The 21,226-nt window shown below is 35.7% G+C and overlaps 1 protein-coding gene across 1 annotated transcript in view; it reads right to left on the bottom strand.

Annotated features, from left to right (window-relative positions):
• Window positions 1-21,226, bottom strand: part of RAD51B (RAD51 paralog B) — a 784,849-nt gene that overhangs the window by 256,574 nt on the left and 507,049 nt on the right. Inside the window, exon 8 of the mRNA XM_074290461.1 lies at window positions 8,053-8,149. Within this exon, the coding sequence (XP_074146562.1) occupies window positions 8,053-8,149 (97 nt within the window). The remainder of the gene's footprint in view (window positions 1-8,052; window positions 8,150-21,226) is intronic.

The following is a 21,226-nucleotide window of genomic DNA, read 5'->3' as shown; positions in this document are numbered from 1 at the left end:
TGCTATTCCTCGCCAAACTCTAGGTCAAGAAGTGCTATGGTGTTCAATTTTAATGTTTCTTTTCTCGTTTTGATTCTATAGTTCTTAATTGGATCCTGTTGCTGAAAACCACAGTTTCCTCTCTCTCATCTTCAATGTTTATAGCCTTTCAAGATTTAAAATATAAGAAGAATAAGAATAGCTGAGATTGATGTAGTACTGTATATACATTATTTTATATACATTATTTCATCTTATTCTCACAACAATGCTCTGAGGTATTATTGTTGTCCCCACTTTACAAGTGCTTCTACCTCAACCTCATTATACAAAATTTATCGCATGGTAATGCTGCACATATTTGGGGATTTTATTCTTCTTCCATAAATCAGGCAATTTCCATTCTGATAGAGTTACTGGGTGCATGAAGTCCTGATTTTTTGTTGGCATCTGCACAGTCCTGAGAGGCTGCAGAGGACAGAGTATAGGCCCACCATATGCCATGCATCTCATGGCTCTTTGTCAATCTCTGATATGAGTGGCAGTTTCTATGTGGATATGTTATATGTCTGCTGCTTCAGAGCTGAAAACAGAAGTCCATGAGGACATTTATGCATCTTCATCCGATAATCACTCTTTCCAAGGCAGCTCCATTTAAGCCTAGGATTTAAAGTCAGGAACTCTGGGTTCTGTTCTTGGCATTGACACTCACTTACTGTGTGGCCTCTGAAACAATTCATTTCCCTTCTTTATCCTTTGGTTGCTTTAGGTGGATTAAGAAATTAATCACTTTAAAACATTTAAAAAATCTATGGAAATGCTAACGTCAGCAAAAGAGATAGATGGTTTCATCCTTGGTAATATTAACCTTGGCACTATGTTGTCAAAGCACAAATTAATCTGTTAACCCCCAAGATACTCTAAGGAAGTAGGTCCTTATAACACTTCCAACCACACCCTGCTACACAATCTTTTACCAATTTACATTTGGTTTGCATTTTGGCTGAGGAATGGCTCCAAGGTACATTGGTGGGAGAATTCTGTTAACCTGACCCATCCATCCCGACTTTAGTGGTTAATGTATTACAAATTTGGGTAACAGGATAGTAAATCACAACTACAAAAATAAAGCTGAAAGGATACACAATTTGAGCAGAAACACCAGTGGAGATTTTTTTTTAATCGGAAATAAAAAAGACCATTGATCATAATGACTGTCTGAGATTAGCAGGGAACCACATTTTCAAACATCCTGCAGTAAATCCAAGTCGATCCAGCTGGAAATCAACAGTAGTTTTGGATTCTCAGAGTGTGCAGCTCACTTTGAAGTCTTTTTATTCCATAACCAACAACTCCCAACCCTTCCAACTCACCCCCTCAACCATCCTAAGCAGCTCTAGCTTGGTCAGATTTGTAAATGCAAGTCCTATACTACATGTAAACTTACAAATGGACTCCGATTTCTGGTCAGAATGGCTGGCCAGGCTGCATAAATCCTCAAATACTGTCTTTAGCAGATGAAATCAGTTGTTAAATGCCCAATCACAGGAAGTTTGGTGAACAAAAAGATTTCCACTATTAAAAGAAATCTACTTCATTTTATGGATATTTTCTCCAATCCTTTCCCTTCCTTCCTCCTTCTCTCCTCCTCCAACTTAAGTTATTTTCTTTCCAAGTATTTTTATTTTACTTTAGGTTGCCATGCTCTGTGAAAGATTAACAGGAACGAGAATGAAAAAAGTATCAGCTCAAAGAGAAAGGGGAAAGGGAGAGAGGGAGTGAGAGAAATGAAGGATGCTCTGAATATTCAGAATGGCAAATTGATCAATTTTTCCTGTACATCCAATTCAACATAGATTAAATGTCCACACTGGGAAACTTAAAGTGATCTCAAGAAAATGCTTTGAAAGCCCATTAAAAAATTACAGAAAAGTAAGGCTCATAAAAACCTTAGCAATGGCTTCTAAGTGACATAATACAGTGCTGAGCCTGATTCAGGAAAAATGAATTCAAATGTGACCTCAGATACTTAGTAGCTATGAGACTCTGGGCAAGTCCATTTTTTGTCTCCCTCAGTTTCTTTAAATAGATATTAGTACATATAACCATTGTTGGGCATGCAGAAGAACTTGTCCTGCCAGAGCTAGGCTGATCTAAGAAATGTATTTCTTAAGTCTACATTTTAAGAGTTTTTCCTCATAATCTTGTAATCTCAAAGAAAAAAAATACAACTATTAGCTATAAGAATATATATCCATACATATATCCATACTATACATATATACATACATATACTATATATATACATACTATATATATATGTGTGTGTGTGTGTATATATGTGTGTGTATATATATATGTATACACACACACACATATATATAGTTTATAGTGGAGATAATAATAGCACCTTCTTCCCAAGGTTGGTTATGAATTAGATGAGATATAGTTGTAAATCCCTTAGCACAGTTTCTGGTATATAGCAATTACTTAATAAATGATCATTTCCTCCCTCTCCTCTTCCCTTTTTTCTTTCCTTCTTTTCCTTCTTTTCTTTTTCTCCTCCCTCCTTATCCTTTCTTCCTCTCATTTTCTTTTTTTCTTTCTTCCTCTCACTTTTCTTTCTTTCTTCCTCTCACTTTTCTTTCTTTCTTCCTCTCTTTCTTTCTTTCTTTCTTTCTTTCTTTCTTTCTTTCTTTCTTTCTTTCTTTCTTTCTTTCTTTCTTTCTTTCTTTCTTTCTTCTTCTTTCCTTCTTTCTTTCCTTTCTTCCTCTCACTTTTCTTTCTTTCTTTCTTTTTTCTTTCTTCCTCTCTCTTTTCTTCCTTTCTTTCATCTCCCTTTCTCTTCTTTTTTTCTTTATCTCCCTTTCTCTTCTTTCTTTCTTCCTTGCTTGTTTTTCCCCTTGCTTCCTTTTTCCCTACCTTCCTTCTTTCATTTCTTCTTTCCTCTCTTTTCCTGCCTCCTTTCTTTTCTTTTTTCTTCTTTACTTCCTTCATTCTTTCCTTTTCTCCTTCCATCATTCATTTCTTCCAGAACTTTTCTAGAACAGTTTACTAATCTTTAAGGAGATTAATTTCTAAGTGATTCCTAAAATCCATTCTAGTTCCAAAATGTAATGATTCTGTGTTCTTACAGAACTACGCCAAACAATATATCTACCTTACATTATGCCCACTGACATCTCATATTGCTCTAGCCTATCCTACATTGTCTGGCCAGATGTACTATCAGCTGTCTATCCTTACTGCTTATATTCCCAAGTGATTACCTCTCTTACTGATTACCTCCCAAGTAACATGTAGGTAGGTATATGATCCCTACTTGTTTGAATTTTGTTCATGATGAAGAAAGAGATATTATCTTCTCCTAAGATGGTAGAGATATTCTTATAGTTCTATGTTATCTCTAAGATTACAAAGAAGAACTCCCAATGTGACCAAGAAATATATTTCTTAGGTCAGCTTGATACCTCCAGAAAAATCAGGGCTTTGGTAATCCAAATAGTGCTTAGGTGTACCAATGTACCAAAGTCTAAACTAAAGAATAATGCACAAAATTAAGAATAAGGATTTCTGCTAAGGGACCTTTGGTCCCTTTCTCTGGGCTTCAGAAGTTCCTAGCTTCCTCTAGCTGCTGAAGCAAAGGAAGAGGTCAGGTACAATGTCATCTTGAAATTCCAGATCAGGAGGAAAGGAAATCTAAGGGTCTGTCCTTTGGGAACCCTTTCTGTAGTATAGATTCTTCTGGCATAGAACCCCACAATTCCACAGTGGAATGAAAGCACATTGAGGAGAACAATCTGAACTGAGACAACGATCTTAATTGGTATGACTGTAAAGTCATACAATGAGTGAAGAATTACCAAATATAAGCAAAAGCATACAAAACAAGTTTAATTTTTAAAAAGCACAAAAACAAAGACAACTCTCAACTTTACAAACACCAGATAGGCAGCAGCTGGTCAGCTGAGATGAAAGGAGCCTGAGAGAATGCCTTCCCATTTCCCTACTTCTCCTCCCACAACAGCTTCCCTTGAAGCCAGCAGGGATAAGGCTTTATAGCAGTGTGCAGATGACCTTATTCCAGCTAAGATAGGGACTCTCTTTTGATCTCAGCATGGGGAGGCTCTGGGCCTGCAGCTGACAGATATTAATATCCTAGAATCTTCTGGGGTGGAAAGGATCTTGAGGTAGGACGGTCACTTACAGTCCCTTTTCTGCATTACAGCAGGGGTGATTTCATTTCCCTGAACCATTCCCTGCTGAGAGAACACCACTCAAATCACTTTATCAGTGGCTACTCTTGGTCACTCACTCTCTCTCTCTCTCTCTCTCTCTCTCTCTCTCTCTCTCTCTCTCTCTCTCTCTCTCTTCTCATCATAACTGTTAAAAGAGAACTACTTAAGGAGTATCTTCTCTTCTGCAGCTGAAACCTATTATTTGTCATTTGATAGAAAACAAACAAGACTAATTTGACCCTTTGCTCTTCCTCACATCCCCATGTTTCTTATTGGTTCACACATGAGAGAGATAGAAGCAGAAAGGAACTGAAAGAAACAGACAGAAAGAGAGATAGAACAAACAGAAAGTGGAAGAGGCATTTTTTAGGTTTATGCAATATTCAAGTAAGTGCCTACTATGTGCCAAATGCTGTGCTAAATACAGAGAAAAGCAAAGGTTGCTGCCCCCAAGAAGTTCTCATTCTAATAAGAGAGATAACATGCAAATAACTAATTGTATACCAACAATCTATGTACAAGATTAGTGAAATAATCATCAGAGGGAAAACACTAGAATTAAAGGGGATAGGGAAAGTCTTCACATAGAAAATGAGATTTAACTGGATAGAGAGGGATGGCATTCCAGGTGTGGGTGACAGCTAGAGGAAATTCCTTTTATCTAGGATATTGTCCCATAAAGATATCCTTTTCCAAACATCTGTTTATGGTTGTTAGTCCCCCATAAATGACATCTAACATATCTGCGAAGTTTTGGTAAATGCTCCACATTCCAATGCACACATAGGGTTAAAGTGACTAAAATAATTGTAAAAACATACTTCAAACATATAAAGCTACAAAAACCTGAAAAACCATAAACAACAACCCTAAAATGGTATCAGTGTTCTAAGGCATTCATCCATTTAATCTCATTGGCAAGTGACTTCATCACAAATCTTTTAGGTAAATGTATCTTTATGTCCTCTGTGAGAGCCCTGCTGAATAAAGAACAGCCTAGCCTTACAAAAACAATGAGCAGGACTCATCCCATCTTTAGGAGTTCATAACACAAAAAAGCATTTATAAGTTTCAAGTGACATCTTTTCCCCATGCTGAAAAAAAAAATTTTTGGCTCTAGTTTTCTCACTATACTCTTCTGGGCCTCCTTTATATTCCAATTGCAGTCTCTTCTCCAAGCCCCTTCTACAGGAAGCCTTCCCTAATCCCTCTTACTAACAGTGCCTTCCGTCTGTTAATTATTTCATATTTATCTTATATATAGCTTGCTTTGAATATATTTGTTTCTATGTTGTCCCCATTCCCCATTATATTATGAGTTCAGTGAGGACGGGGACTGGACTGTCTTTGCTTCTTTTTATATCTTAGCATTTAGCACAAGAGGCACTTCAAAAAGACCAACTTGTCACATCAAGTAGGCATTTAATAAAAAATGTTTTTGATTAATTCATTGAATTTATTCTCAGGAATAACTTCTTCAAATCAGCAATGTCCTCTTCCTGTAGAATCATTATGGATCAGAAAAAAGAGCATTTTCTTTGAAGAGGGACCTGAGTTCAAATCATCCCTTTCTGCCCAGGTGACCTTGGTCAAGTAATAATCTTTTGGGAATTTAGTTTCCTTATTTGTAAAATGAGAAGGGTTGGACTAGAGGGTTTCTAAGCTCTAAATTTATGACCTTCTGACAAGAGAGGCAATAGGGCAGAAGGAATGGGACAATGAAATTCACTAGGGCTGCTTGATATTCAGATATGGAAACACAATGGGCTTCTGGATTGGTAGTTATAATACTAGATGTTTCTATAAATTAGCTTAACTGCTAGGTGGTATAGTGCATAGAACATGTGGTCTGGAGTCAGGAAGAACTGAGTTCAAATCTAGATTCAAGTGCCTTCTAAATATGTGTCTCTGGACAAGTCATTTAATTTTTTCCTGCCTGAGTTTTCTGATCTACAAAATCCTCATAACCACTCTGGAAGTTAGGCACTAGGTATCTATTTTATAGATGAGAAAATTGAGGCAGATGAAAGTTAAGTGACTTGATCTAATAAATGTTTGAAGACAGATTTGAACTCAGTTGCTCCTGACTGCAAGACCAGTGCTCAATTCCCTGTGCTCCCTGGCTACCTTAGAAATCTACAACTTATGTATTGTCCTGAGAGAATTTTTATTTTAGGGCATAATAGGACAAATAGCATGGTATAATGAATAGGGCATAAAACAAGAAGTCAAAACAATCTGGATTAAATTCCATCACAAATTTGATGATGATGGCTCAGTAAATAAAGCACTGGGCCTGGAGTCAGGAAGATTCACATTTAGCCTCCAATACTTACAAGTTGTGCAAGTCACTTAACATTCTTTGCACTGAAGTTGTTTGTCCTTAGTTTTTCAATGAGGATGAATGACATTACAAGTGACATCTTGATTTGTAAGTGAACTGGAATTAAGTGTGACTGTTGCATCAAATCATCAGCCTCATTCTCCATTCCAGGGAAGAAAGATCCACTGGAGAAGGAAATAGCAAAGTATTCCAATGTCTGCCAAGAAAACCTGATGAACAACATCGGTGTGCTACTCTCCATGGGTCATGAAGAATTACACATGACTGAATAACTAAACATAAATGTATGACCTTATACAATAAGGTTTGAATAAGAAAGTTGTAATCAGTTGTGAAGGGGGTTGGGCTCGCTAATTAATCAATGGTTAGCCCCTGAAGATTTCTGTTCACATTTCTGAAAACCCAGTTTAGGACACAATCTATAAGCATCGGAAGGGCAGTGAGATGGTGTCCTCTTACTAACTTCAAATCTGGTCTCAAGCGAGCTGTGTGACCCTGGGCAAGTCACTGACCCGTTTGCCTCAGTTTCCTCATCTGCAAGATGAGCCATAGAAATAACAAAACACTCAAGTATCTTTGCCAAGAGAGCCCTAAATGGAGTCACAAAGAGATTCACATGCTTGAAAATGATTGAACAACAACATAAGCATCTTATCCAATAATGAATTAAATGCTATTCTTTCTGTATAGATCTAAAATAATAATAATAATGTTTGTAAAGAGATTTTCAGTAGGTGTTTTTCTTATTCCCATTTTATAAAGAAGGAAACTGAGGCAGACAGAAGCTAAGTCACTTGCCTAGGGTCACACAGATATTTAAGGGTATGAATGTGAATTCAACTCTTTCTAACTCCAAATCCAAAGCAATTGACTAAACAACCAAAAATCCCCAAACCACAAACTGATCTAATTCATCTTTCTACTAAGATTTATTGTTATCTGGAATATAATTTCTTGAGTATGGACAATATTTGTAGATTTTATATACAGAAGAATTATTGAAATCTTTTTTTTGTACAGAGTTAACATAAATGTCTACATTATTTGGTTACTGCTGGGCTGCATATATGTTTTAGGACATTCGCAAAAGTGGCCAACATTATAATTTATTCTATATGGAAATCAATTTAGCTGATGTGTGGTCAAAGACTATATTCAAGTAAAAGAAAAAAAGCTAATCATATCAGTTCACTAAGCATAGTGGGAAAGCACTGGAGATAAAAACCAAATAAAATACAAATCTAGATGGTGGGTGTCTCTTGAATATGGTTTACTTATGGCACCAAATAGGGGGTTCTCAGACAGAGAAGGGAGTCTCCAGAAAGGTATCGAATATAGAACAAGATGAAGAAGACAAATTCACAAAGCTCTGGCTTAGTTCACTGTCCAGAATTTACTAACCATGTCCCTCAACTATTAACAGGATGCTGAGAGGCAGGTGGAGATATATGTCAGGGTCAAGTTTCAGCCTCCATAGGACAGATCTCTTACCTCCCCACAGGGACAAATCATCAGCTGGAGACACCAGGTCTGCCTGAGTAGTGAGGTCTCTGCTCAGATGAGTTGTAATTTGATTCGTCAAGATAACCTGTGAACAGACATGGAGAAAGTTTGGGGGTGGGGGTAGGGACAGTAGAAGAAAGAAGGAGAAAACAACCAAATTAATTATTAGAGCTATCAGAAAGCAGATTGTAACCTAGGTGAAGAATGATAGCCACATCAGCAGGAAGGCCCTGGCTCTGACTTTCAGCGACTTTATCTCTAGGCTAAAACAGATTATGCTGTCTGTCAGCTACTGATGACGCAGAAATAGTAGGTATTCAGGTAGGTTTTTCCTAGCCTCAAAACTCAAATAGAAGTATGATTTAAATTATAAACAAACAAAATTTCAAATTGAAAGAGGTTTTGCCTTGTAAATCTGACAGAACATTGGTGAAAAGTTAGAAAACACCTCAGTCCTCAGTCCTGTCTATATTTGTGTTTTAAAACAAACAAATTGTAACTTCAAGCCATAAAATACAATAGACTATTACCTTTTTGGGGACAAGGGTTTTTTCTCTTTGTATTCTCAGCTTCTGGCACAATGTCTGACACATAGTAGGCATTTGATAAATGCTTGTTGACTGACTAAATTTATTGTGTTGATGGTGTTTAATAATGATAATAACAATAATAATAATAACAATCCTACTTAGAAAAATTGTACCATTATCATTCTTCATGGGAAAGTACCTTTTATCTTACAGACTTATTAGTTTCCTTCTTCTTTAACCTTATCTGTAAAGGGAGGATGGTAACTTGTTAAAGCTTAAACTTTTATCTCGCTAAAAGAGAACAAATATGTCATTTTCTCTGATTTTTAGAAAAAGCAATAATTTCTCGAGTAAAATTCAGAAATTTCTGATAATGTTGCTCTATCAGTTTATATCACATGGTTATTATTAAAGTCTCTGTCAACAGACTTTGAAGCCATAAAAATAACATTGGTATACATACAGTCATGTAGTGTTTCCCCACTAGCCACACTAAAAAAACACAATCTTTGAAAACAGTTATACAAAAGTTTCATTTCATGATTTACAAGTTTAAATATTGAATGGGAAAATTACATGATGCTTATAGCAATCGTAAAAAGTTAGTATTAATCTCTAATCCTTACAAAACTGAGTGATCATATACAGACCACTCCTTAACATACATAAATCTCAGTTTCCTCACCTATAAAATTAAGTGCCTACTTTGTAGGATTGTTGTGAAGCACCAAGGAGATAAAGAAAATATTTTATAAACCTTCAAAACACTACAGAAACTTCATCTATTCCATAGGTAAGATGTAGCTGAACGTAGCTGAAATCTACTAGCATCTTGGGCATCAATCGTTCAGTTAATTAGTCAATTAATCAATCAACAAATATTTAGTAAGCACCTATTAGTGCCAGGCACTGTGCTATAAAAATATCTAACGCTCCCTTCATTTAATCCAGAGGAAATACTTCTTCAGAAAGACCACTGAACATTGGGTAACTATGTACATAGAACATCTATTAAACAAGTTGCTTCAGTCCCATCTCAAGGATCAGTATTGGTTTCTTTTGTGACTCTGACTTGAACAAAAATAAAAATCATCTCCATTCCCTGGCACCAAGTTGATGTTTGAAAAGCTTTTCATCCACACTTCTACTCTTGTCTCTTGAGGGCAGTGACACATTATAAATCCTGTACCTGTGACATCTTAATGGGAGGCAGAGAGAGTGACTGTATGGTGGGGTCAAGAGAAGGAATTAAAGGGACCAGAAAGGGAAAAGAAAAATATTTTAAAAGACACAGTTAAATTAAGTTTATGAGTGACTGATTAATCTATAGAAATAACTTATGAATAGTAGATTGTTGTGGTCTCTGATTTGTTGTATAGAAATAGACCACTAAACTTTAACAAAGTGTTTAAATTTGCTAAGGATAGAACATTTCTTCCATAACTAGAAGCTGTCAGCATCTCAGACAACACAACCACCATCAATCATAAACATTTATATGTCACCATAAAATTTGTATTATCTCATCTGATTATCTGACCTGTTTTCCAGAAGAAATGATTCTTCAGAAAAGAGAAAATAGATATGTATTTGTCTATCTTTAATCCATCAACTCATTCATATTTCAAGTGAATAGCCTTTAATACTGACATTTTTATCTGTGGGCAATCTAATTTCAAATAGAAACAGCATCATAAAGAATCTTTTTAGGACAAGAGCTTATAAAAGTCTTTAAATTTTCCCTCCTGACTTAAGATTAGGCAGTGTTACATACTGTTCAGAATAGTTAAGAGAAACATACTGTTGAGGGAGAAACATGAATGTTGAGGGAGAAGAGTAGAGGAAGGAGAACAGCGTGTGTGTGTGTGTGTGTGTGTGTGTGTGTGTGTGTGTGTGTGTGTGTTTGTACCATACACAACTGGTTGAGCTTCCTTTCAAAGATCTGGTTCTGACTGTCTCATGCTTAGGCCTTCATTTTATTAGTTCACAAGAGTGATCAAAGTGAGGTGGTTAGATTCACATTAACCAAAAATAGCATTAATTAATCAGAATGACTATTTTATTAACTAATAATGAGAAATATAGCTACCAAGTAGACTGAAACGTTCATAGCTTTTTAAAATTTTTATTTTTCTCTATGGTACATTATTTATTCAATTATATATAAAGATATTTTCAACATTTATTCCTGTAAGAGTTTAAGTTCCAGATTTTTTTCCTCCTCTCTTATCCCCCCCTTTTCAAAACAGCAAACAATCTGATATAGATTATACATATGCAATCATTTAAAACATTTCCGCACTGCTCATGTGTGAAAGAAAAATCAGAACAAAAGAAAAAACATGAGAAAGAAAAAGCGAACAACAAGCACAACAAAGTAAGGTGAAAAAAGTATACATCGTTCAGTCTCTATAGTTGTTTCTGGATGCAAATGGCGTTTTCTATGCCAAATCTATTGGAATTGTCTTGAATCACCATATTGCTGAGAAGAGCTAAGTCTATCCTAGTTGATCATTATATAATTGAGGCTGTGAAATACTCATAATTTAATCAGCACCCAGTGGGAAATCAATTAATATGAGAAGCTTAAGAGAATATACTAGAAAAAGCACTAATTCAACTGGGAAACTACCTTGATTAAAGCCATGGCTATATCACTCATTAATTGTCTACACACACACGCACACACACATCTGTGCTTATCCTTCATAAGATCCTTGACAAGGACAACTTTCTATCTTCAGGAAATGCATTTAATAAATACTTAATACATTCAACTGGATATTTAAATCATTTTTTTATTTTATGTCAAGACTGCTTGGAAATTTGCTTTGAGCCCCTGATGGACTCTTTTGCCACTTAACTAATGAAATTATATTATTCAAAACCTAAAAGTAAACCTGTAGGTATACCTCTACTATCTACGGTAACACCAGAACGAGAGTTAAATAGAGGACTTAATTTTTCTTATGTGATAATGTGGAAGGGGTAAAAATTAACAATAGTTCCTACAAACTCAAACTACTTTGACCCTCGCTTTAAAAAAATAAGATCCTTAAAAAAAAAATAAAATGACAGAATGCTAAAAAAAAAGAAAGAAAGAAAGAAAAAGATACCAGAGCTTTCTCATAGTGTTTCTACTAATAATAACACCTGCCTTCATAACTTCTTTTGTATTCTCCCCTTTCTCTCTAAGACTGTCACCACCCTGGTGACTCTGGAGGAGAGAAAAAGGATGGTGACTTAGCACAGCTCTATCTCACTTAAATCCAATTCACTTGCCAAGTCAAGATACATCCTGCCGATGTCAATGATCTTTCTTGAGAACAAAGTAACAAGCTCAGCACTTGGAATTTAGAGGGCAATAAATAATTACTTTTTGTAGGGCAGGGAATTGGTGCAGTAGATGTGTGGGGCCTGGAGTCAGAAAAACATCTTCCTGAGTTCAAATTCAGCTTCAGATTTCTATTGTATGACCCTGAGGATATCACTTAATCTTAAAATGCCTCATTTCTGAAATGAGCTGGAGAAAAAAGTGATAGTACACTTCAATATCTATGCCAAAAAACCCAAATGAGATCATGAAGAGGTAAATATGAAAGAACAAGTGTTATATTTTTACTTGATTTGAATGTAACAGCATGATGTTTGTGTGTTTTTAGAAGTTTCATTCAACAAATTGAGAAAAAAGAAGCATTTTCAAGTAGTATCCATTACAAATAATCACAAACTAAACAAAAAGATCTATGGATTTTCAAGTTAGAATAAAAATGACTGCTATTCAAGAAGCCTATTTAGCCTCTCATCAAAAATCAGAAAAAGTCATGAGTCATTGCAATAACACCATTACTAAGTTCTTTCCTATATTCCCTGGCACTTCCATGTATGACTTGCCCTGTGTTTTTATCAGATCTAGAAAAACGAAGGGCTTTAGGCATACATAGCCTGGTGGGTACTGGGGCACCTGAACCTTCTAAACTGAGCTTGGAGGATAGAGCTCTACTTCTGGGTGCTCATTTCTTTGTCTCAGTATCTCTCCCTTATGGGCTTGCCTGCCTCCCGCCCCAACCTGTCTGTCAATCACTGCTCCAAGTCTAAACCAGTATCTCTTCACTGAACTACTAAGAGAGCTGCCCCAGCTGTGCCTGTGCCAGAGCACTGGCTGCAGTTCTCAGGGTCTTAAACAGGTTATTATTAACTATATTTATGAAGAAAAGTTGGTAAAAGAAGCCAATTCATGTCTCTTGACTTTCTCAGCCATAACTTTTGCAGGACTCTGCTATTTCAACTACCAGGATATAGACAGTTGCACAGTTGTTGTCATTCTGTGGACATCTGACGTCCCTGGGAAAAGAATTGATTGTCCACCCATTGCTTCTGCTCTATCACACTATTTACCAATGAGAATGAAAGGAAAGTAGCAATAAACTCCAATGAGGAGACCTCCTCTGTTCTCCCAGTTAGGCACAGTTAATTCAACAATTGGTCTCTATAAGGAATATAATCCAAGAAGGATTAGATTAAGGAAATTGTGAGATTAGTTTGTGTTCCAAATTCTGATGAGTCTTTCAGGCTCACTCTGGGTTTATATTTTGCTTAAACCTACTAAATTGTCACATTTCAATTTACTGATCTCTTAAGAATTCAGTCATTCTTTGGAACTGTGCTCAAAAAGTTATCAAACTGTGCATACCCTTTGATCCGGCAGTGCTACTACTGGGCTTATATCCCAAAGAAATACTAAAGAAGGGAAAGAGACCTGTATGTAGAAAAATGTTTGTGGCAGCCCTCTTTGTAGTGTCCAGAAACTGGAAACTAAGTGGATGCACATTAATTGGAGAATGGCTGAATAAATTGTGGTATGTGAATGTTATGGAATATTATTGTTCTGTAAGAAATGACCAAAAGGATGATTTCAGAAAGGCCTGGAGAGACTTACATGAACTGATGTTGAGTGAAATGAGCAGGACCAGGAGATCATTATGTACTTCAACAACAATACTATATGATGATCAATTCTGATGGATGTGGCCATTTTCAACAATGAGATGAACCAAATCAGTTCCAATAGAGCAGTAATGAACTGAACCAGCTACACCCAGCGAAAGAACTCTGGGAGATGAATATGAACCACTACATAGAATTTCCAATCCCTCTAATTTTGTCCACCTGCATTTTGGATTTCCTTCACAGGCTAATTGTACACTATTTCAAAGTCTGATTCTTTTTGTACAGCAAAATAACTGTTTGGACAAGAATACATATATTGTATTTAATTTATACTTTAACATTTGTAACATGTATTGGTCAACCTGCCATCTAGGGGAGGGGGTGGAGGGAAGGAGGGGAAAAATTGGAACAAAAGGCTTGGCAATTGTCGATGCTGTAAAATTACCCATGGATATATCTTGTAAATAAAAAGCTATAATAAAAAAATTCAGTCATTCATCATCTTGCTATGAATGGATTTGTCTAGCAGCTCTGCTCCTGTTATAATACTTCTTGTCTTTAGGAGTACTGGGTTAAAAAAAAAAAGGCATATTAATTCACACAGTAAAAAATTACAAGAATGGAAAGAAAAGCAAAGGAGACCAATATCTTTGCCATGAAAACCAAAATTGGGGTCATGATGAATTGGACATTACTGAAAACTTGAACTAGGTAACCTAGTAGGTCCCTTCTAGAGCTAAATCTTTGATCCCACCATCTCCCACTGCATCAGTAAAACACTGACATACTTTTTGAAGAAGCAAAATGCTAGAAATAAAGTAGTTGTTTTTTTTTATTTTCCCCAGTTAAACTGGGATGCATATATGTAATAGTACTGCCACAAAAAGTTATGAGTATGTAGGACACAAAAGCCTTAGATGAATTAATGCAAAGTGAGCTGAACAGTACCAACGGAGGAAGAAATACACACACACATGTATATACTCACACAATCACATAAAATGACTATAACTAAGTAATCTAAATTAGAATAAAATAATTTAGGCTGAATATTTAGTATAATCAAATATTATTCTAAAGAGTATCTATGAGAATGTTCCTTCCTCCTTTTTTCACAGTTAAAGGAAGCCTGACAAATGAACTATCTTTTGTGTTGTCTATCCCAATTACAGTGTGAGGAGCTCTTAAAAAGTCAAAAATGTTTCCATTTGTATTTGCAGCATATAACACAGTGTTTGGCACATACTAAGTACTTAAATGAGTTTGCCCAGTGGATAGAGTGCAAACTTAGAATCAGGGAGATCTGAGTTCAAATTTGGCTTTTGATACTTAGTAGCTATGTGACTCTGGGAAAGTCAATTAATGCTAGTTTGTCTGGGTTTTCTAATCTATAAAATGAGCTAACGAGGAAATGGCAAACCTCTCCAGTATTTTTGCCAAGAAAACTCCAAATAGGGACACAAAGTATTGAAATGACTAAACAACAATAACACTGAAATGCTTTATCATTCATACATTCATTCATTCCTGGAACACATGGCTTGGTACTGATTAGTTTTGTTAGACTGACTTTTTCTGTTTTATTAAAGATAGCAATTTTTAAAAATATCTTTTATAAATCTAGGCTAGAGTGGTTATAATTGGCACAAAGAAAGAAAGAAGACATGCTTGCTAGAATTCAGAATTTTATATCTCAAAATAAAAGGAACCTAAATATAGTTCAGCTGTTAAGTCTGGATTCCTAGCATGAAGTAACTTACTCTCTCCATCTCTTGAGGGAGAATGAAACCTTTAATTTTTGATAGAAGAAAGTCTCCCCCCCAAGCAACATTTATTACTAATACAACTGCTGGCCCAACTTCCTCTTTGGCTTGACATATCATAAAGAAATGTAATAAAATGTGGTCTACAAAGTTCAACTCCTCTTCCTCCCTCCCCTCTCAACTGTCATTACCCAAAGTTAAAAGGTAGGACCTGAGATTTTTCTTAATAAAAAATGGATTATTTTAGACAGCCAGTTGCTAACCATTGACTAACATACCACTTGGATCATGTTATGCAGTTGTTTTGTCATAAGGACAGGTCCCTCAATTCTATTTATGGCAAGGCTTTTTCTACAGCGCACCAAAGTGCGACAAACAACTTATTATTATTTTTTTTTATTGATCTTCCCTGAGGTAAGTAAATGACAAATACTTTAAATATGAGGCTAAGTCTTCTCATCTTTAAACTGGGTATAATATTTTTACTATCTACTTCACAGAATTATAGCAAAAAGTAGGAGCTACCATTATTATTAACCTCATTTTCCACATCAAGGAAATGAGGTAGAGCAGACTTTCAGTTCTTTGTCCAGGATCAGCACCATAACTAGAAAGAGGTAGCTATCCACCCCTCCCTTCACTGCCACTATGGCAGCAAAGTAGTATGGTTCAGTAAGCTAAGTAGAATAAAGAGCTCTGACTTAGCATTCCACTGTCTAATACTGGAGAAACAATTTCTCTGGATTTTGCTATGATATTCTCTAAGATGGAAAATTATACCTAAATTAACCTATAATACAAAATGCTAACAAACCTCATTTCTTTCACACACAAAAGCTGCTCTATGAATTGCTTAATTATCAAATTCTAATAGATAACAATTAGCTGTCAAGAACTACTACAAAAACGAAAAGCATATGAGGCAAAACAAATCTTACTGTCTTTTTGACAATATTTGGTGACCCAACTACATATGCTTATCTCACTTCCGAAATGTAAAACAGGCTTGGACAACAAAATTCCATGGGGAAGAGGTATCCATAAAGAAATAGTTCAGTTATTTTCTGTCATTTCAGACTCTTGGGACCCCATTTTGTCTTTTTTTTTTTAATACAAAGATAATGGAAAGATTTGCCATTTCCTTCTTCAGCTCATTTTACAGTTGAACAGAGGCAAACAGGGTTAAATGACTTGCCCAGAATCACACAGTTAATATTAGTGCCTGAGTCAGGAAAATGAGTCTTCATGCCTCCAGGCTAGATACTCTACCCATTGCACCACCTAGCTGCCCAAGAATTCAAATAGTGGGCTTTAAAAAATTAGTGATGTGCCAACTAAGTAACAGGGTGGATAGAATACTGGGTTTGGAATAAAAAAATATATTTAAGAGTTAAAATCTGGTCATAGACACTCATTAGCTGTGTCACCCTGGCCAAGTCATTTAACCCACTTGCTTTTGTAAAATCTGTAAAATGACCTAGAGAAAGAAATAGCAAACTATCCCAGTATCTTAGCTAAGAAAACCCATAACAGGGTCACAGGGAAATGGAATTTCTTAACAATATTGGTGTATCTGTGCTGATACTATTGATTCCTCTTTCTCCCTTCTCCATCTGTCTCTCTCATCCTTCCTTTATTTCTGCTGGTCTGTCTGTCTCTCTTGGAAAGTCAATAAGGCAATGATAGCTATTTCAGGGCAACTTCTAACTCCCTACTAAGCATCCACTTCCTTCTCTCTTCCCCTACCCTACCCTAAAGGTGTCACCATCTAAAACAAAGAATCAGAAAAGTTTCAGAATACAAAATGCATAGTACAGCTAGGTGCAGTGATTTATGTGGCTATTTCTATTTCCCTGTAAAAGAGAATGGGATGGGGGGACAAACAAGAAAGTGTCAGTGAAAGATGATAAAATAATCAAATCACAAATAACTATTTTCCAAAAAGAGATACAGGAGACTTTTGATTTGGAACCAAAAAACTGTCCGAAGCTACAACTGGGAATTTCCTCTGTTAAAAGAGAGCAGAGTTAAAGAAAATTTCACTTAAAAAAACTGGACCTTGAGTTTTTTGGCAGCTGGAGGGAACAGTGGATGGAATGTCTAGCCCAAAGACATGAAGATTCATCTTCCTGCATTCAAATGCAGTCTCTTCCTAGTTGTTTGACTCTGGCAAAGTCACTTAACACTGCTAGCCTCAGTTTCCTCATCTGTAAAATGAGCTGGAGTAGGAATTGGCAAACCACTCCAATATCTTTGCCAAGAAATCCCCAAATGGGGTCACAAAGTACCAGACACAACTGAAATGACTGAATGGTATAAATGAAGAGAGAGAAAACCCAAGTACAAATCTAGTTAAAACATATACTTATTAGCTAGTGTGACTCTGGGCAAGTCAACTTAGCCTATTTCCTCAAATGTAAAATGTGGATAGTAATAGCACTGACCTTAAAGAATTGTTGTGAGGATCAAATGAGATCATATTTGTAAAGTGCTTAGCACAGTGCTTGATACACAGTTGGCACTTAATAAATGCTTATTCCTTTCCTTTCTTTAGCATTCAGGAAGACCTAATTTCAGAGTCCTATGTCATACTCTGAGCAAGTCCTTTAACCTCTCAATGTCTCAGGAGGTTTTCCAAACCTTCCAATTCTAGATGACCTGAAGATCTGCTGGGGTAAAGAGAGCATCCATGGAAGGATTTCTCCATGGTTGTGAAATCATTAGCCTTTTCTGACCTCCATTAGTCCTAAAGCATGTTTAATGTGAAAGTGATCTCCGTTGTCAGCCATAGCAGCGATGAGTCTCTGAAGTCAATTAAACTTCCTAGAAGATTCATGACTTCAACAAAATGAGGACTCACTATGCCAATGGAGATCACAGGTTCTTCAAGCTTAAGTAGATCTAATCTTTTAAAGTTGTTGTGGATGAAAAAAAAAAAAAAACAAACAAACATCACTCAACAGTTAAGCTCTCTGCACTTCGCTCCACCATCCCAATTGGACAGATATATTATCAATTGCCAAGCTCCTATTTTAAGTCTTTCCGACTGTACTATAATTTTCATGAAGTTAAGGTTGTTCTCCACATATCAAAAAAGGCTTAACTCCCAATTGGGGTTTTAAGTCAGGAACTCAGAGTTATAACCTTAGGTTTACCAATAAATTTCTAATTGGCTAACTTGCTTTTAAGAAACAAAGAAAAATATAATACAGATATAGTGATGACTTAATTAAGGATTCATATGATAAATCATGAAGCTTCAGAGAACACCCAGAAACCCAGGAAAAACTAGATAAATGAAGAATGTTTATGATACAGCATGATTGGACATCACAGAATTTGTTCACCAACACATGTAACTCAGATAAGCCATTGCTAATGGACAATGAAATGGACCAAGAATTGATTATGTAGAGGAAAAAACTTTTAATTAAGTTAAATTAAAATTTAATCATTTAATTAAAAATTTTAATGACCTCAAGCAACTCTTGGAAATTAAAGTCCAAATATATCCTTTTGATTTAATAAAAAGCATAATATACTACACTTTAAAAAAAAAAAACTAAAGTTGATGGTTACCTAAAGGATAATTGGGGTAAAGCATCCAAGACAAGAGCTACTTGCAGCATATTGGCAATAAAAATTGAACAGGAGAAGTGATGTAAAAAATATTATCAAATAAATGCTTTCCTGAAAAAAGAAACTGGATCAATGATTTCCTGGATGGCCTATGTGCACCACTGATTACAACACAATGTCAAGAGACAGAAGAAGGTTAATTGGACTTTCTGAGAAGGACTTATCTGAGGGAAGGGACAAAAATGAAGGAAAAAGCATTTTTTGAGAATTTAACATGTACCAAGCATTGTACTAATCCTTAGGGATGAAATATAAAAAGTGAGAAAGTTCTCAAAATGTTCATCTAACAAAACAAATTAAAATGATTGAAATTATAAATCTTAAGTGTTTCAGTGGGAGAGCTGATGGCAAAGTCTAGATGACAATACCTAAGAGTTTGGAAGGCTCATTATAAGACCTGGAGGACTTCAGGACACAGTGGCAGAGCACATGATAAAATCTGGTGGTCTTCTAGTTAGTTCACCAGATGGATTAGAGGTGGTGATTCTCAATTCAACCAAATGTCATTCAGTCCTCTCTAACAAACAGTTTGCACTATGGAGTGAAGGAAAAAGAAGACAAGAGAGAGGGCGTCCACAAAGGTGGATCTTCCCATTTCTGCCTCCCCATAGGATTTGAATAAAGAGAAAAATCATGCAAAATGAGAAGATATTCATAAGTTACAACTTGTACCACTAGAAGGAGTATGTGCATCACTAAAATATAAGACCATCAATTTTATATAAATATTTTGATACAGAAACATGATGCCAAATACTCCAAAATTCGACAGTCACAAAAACAAATTTCGTTTTAGTATTACTGGCTTAGATTTGCTATAATAGGAAAATCTGCAAGTCATTCCATCCTTGTAAAATTACTTTTTTCTCTTACTTCATTTTAGCACATACAAAATGCCAGTGCTAGAACAAAGAACTGATGATATAGTATGGCAAAATGCAATTTCCATCTTGGAGAAATATGGGACTTTATCTTTTTTTTTTTGAGAAAATGTGAAAAGTTTTGGCTTTTCCCCTTTTAAAATGGTTGTAGTAAGAGAATGAAACTCTAGGTTTAGCAAAAGCAGATACCTGTGTGGGAAGTGGACCCTAAGTTCTATTTCTAGCTTTGCTGCTGTGGTCAACTTTCTTAGCCTCTCTGTGTCTCAAGTCTCTCCTTTAGAAATGTGATGACCCAAAATCATTTGGTACTGGATAAGAAATAGAATGGTCGATCAGTAGAATAAGTTAGATTCACAGGAAAAAAATAATCAATAACTATAGCAATCTAGGGTTTCACAAACCCAAAGACCCCAGCTTTGGGGATAAAAATTCACTATTTGACAAAAAATGCTGGTAAAATTGGAAACTATAATGGCATTGACCCACATCTAACACCATATACCAAGATAAGGTTGAGATGGATTCATGATCTAGACATAAAGAATGATGTTATAAACAAATTAGAAGAACATAGGATAGTTTATCTCTTGGATCTGTGGAGGGAGAAGGAATTTGTTACCAAAGAAGAACTGGAGATCATTACTGATCACAAAAGAGATAATTTAGATTATATTAAGTTAAAAAGTTTTTTAAAAAAACAAAACTAATGCAGACAAGATTAGAAGGGAAGCAATAAACAGGGAAAACATTTTTATATTCAAAGATTCTGATAAGGGCCACATCTCCAAAATATATAGAGAACTGACTCAAATTTATAAGAATTCAAACCATTTTCCAATTGATAAATGGTCAAAGAATATGAACAATTTTCAGATGAAGAAATTGAAACTGTTTCTAGTCATATGAGAAGGTGCTCCAAATCATTATTGATCAGAAAAATGCAAATTAAGACAACTCTGAGATACCACTACACACCTTTCAGATTGGCTAAAATGACAGGAAAAGATAATGATGAATGTTGGAGGGGATGCAGGAAAAGTGGGACACTAATACATTGTTGGTAGAACTAAATGGATCCAACCATTCTGGAGACCGATGTGGAACTATGCTCAAAAAGTTATAAAACTATGTATACCCTTTGATCCAGCAGTATTTCTACTGGGCTTATATCCCAAAAAGATCTTAAAGGAGGGAAAGGGACCTGTATGTGCAAAAATGTTTGTGGCAGCCTTTTTTGAAGTGGCAAGAAACTGCAAATTGAGTGGATGTCCATCAATTGGAGAATGGCTGAATAAATTGTAGTATATAAATGTTATGGAATATTGTTCTATAAGAAACAACCAGCAGGATGATTTCAGAGAGGTGTGGAGAGATTTACAAGAACTGATGCTGAGTGAAA

This window comes from Sminthopsis crassicaudata, chromosome 2 (genome assembly GCF_048593235.1).
Source record: "Sminthopsis crassicaudata isolate SCR6 chromosome 2, ASM4859323v1, whole genome shotgun sequence".
Taxonomy (NCBI): domain Eukaryota; kingdom Metazoa; phylum Chordata; class Mammalia; order Dasyuromorphia; family Dasyuridae; genus Sminthopsis; species Sminthopsis crassicaudata.
This window is presented reverse-complemented; position numbering and strand designations above follow the sequence as displayed.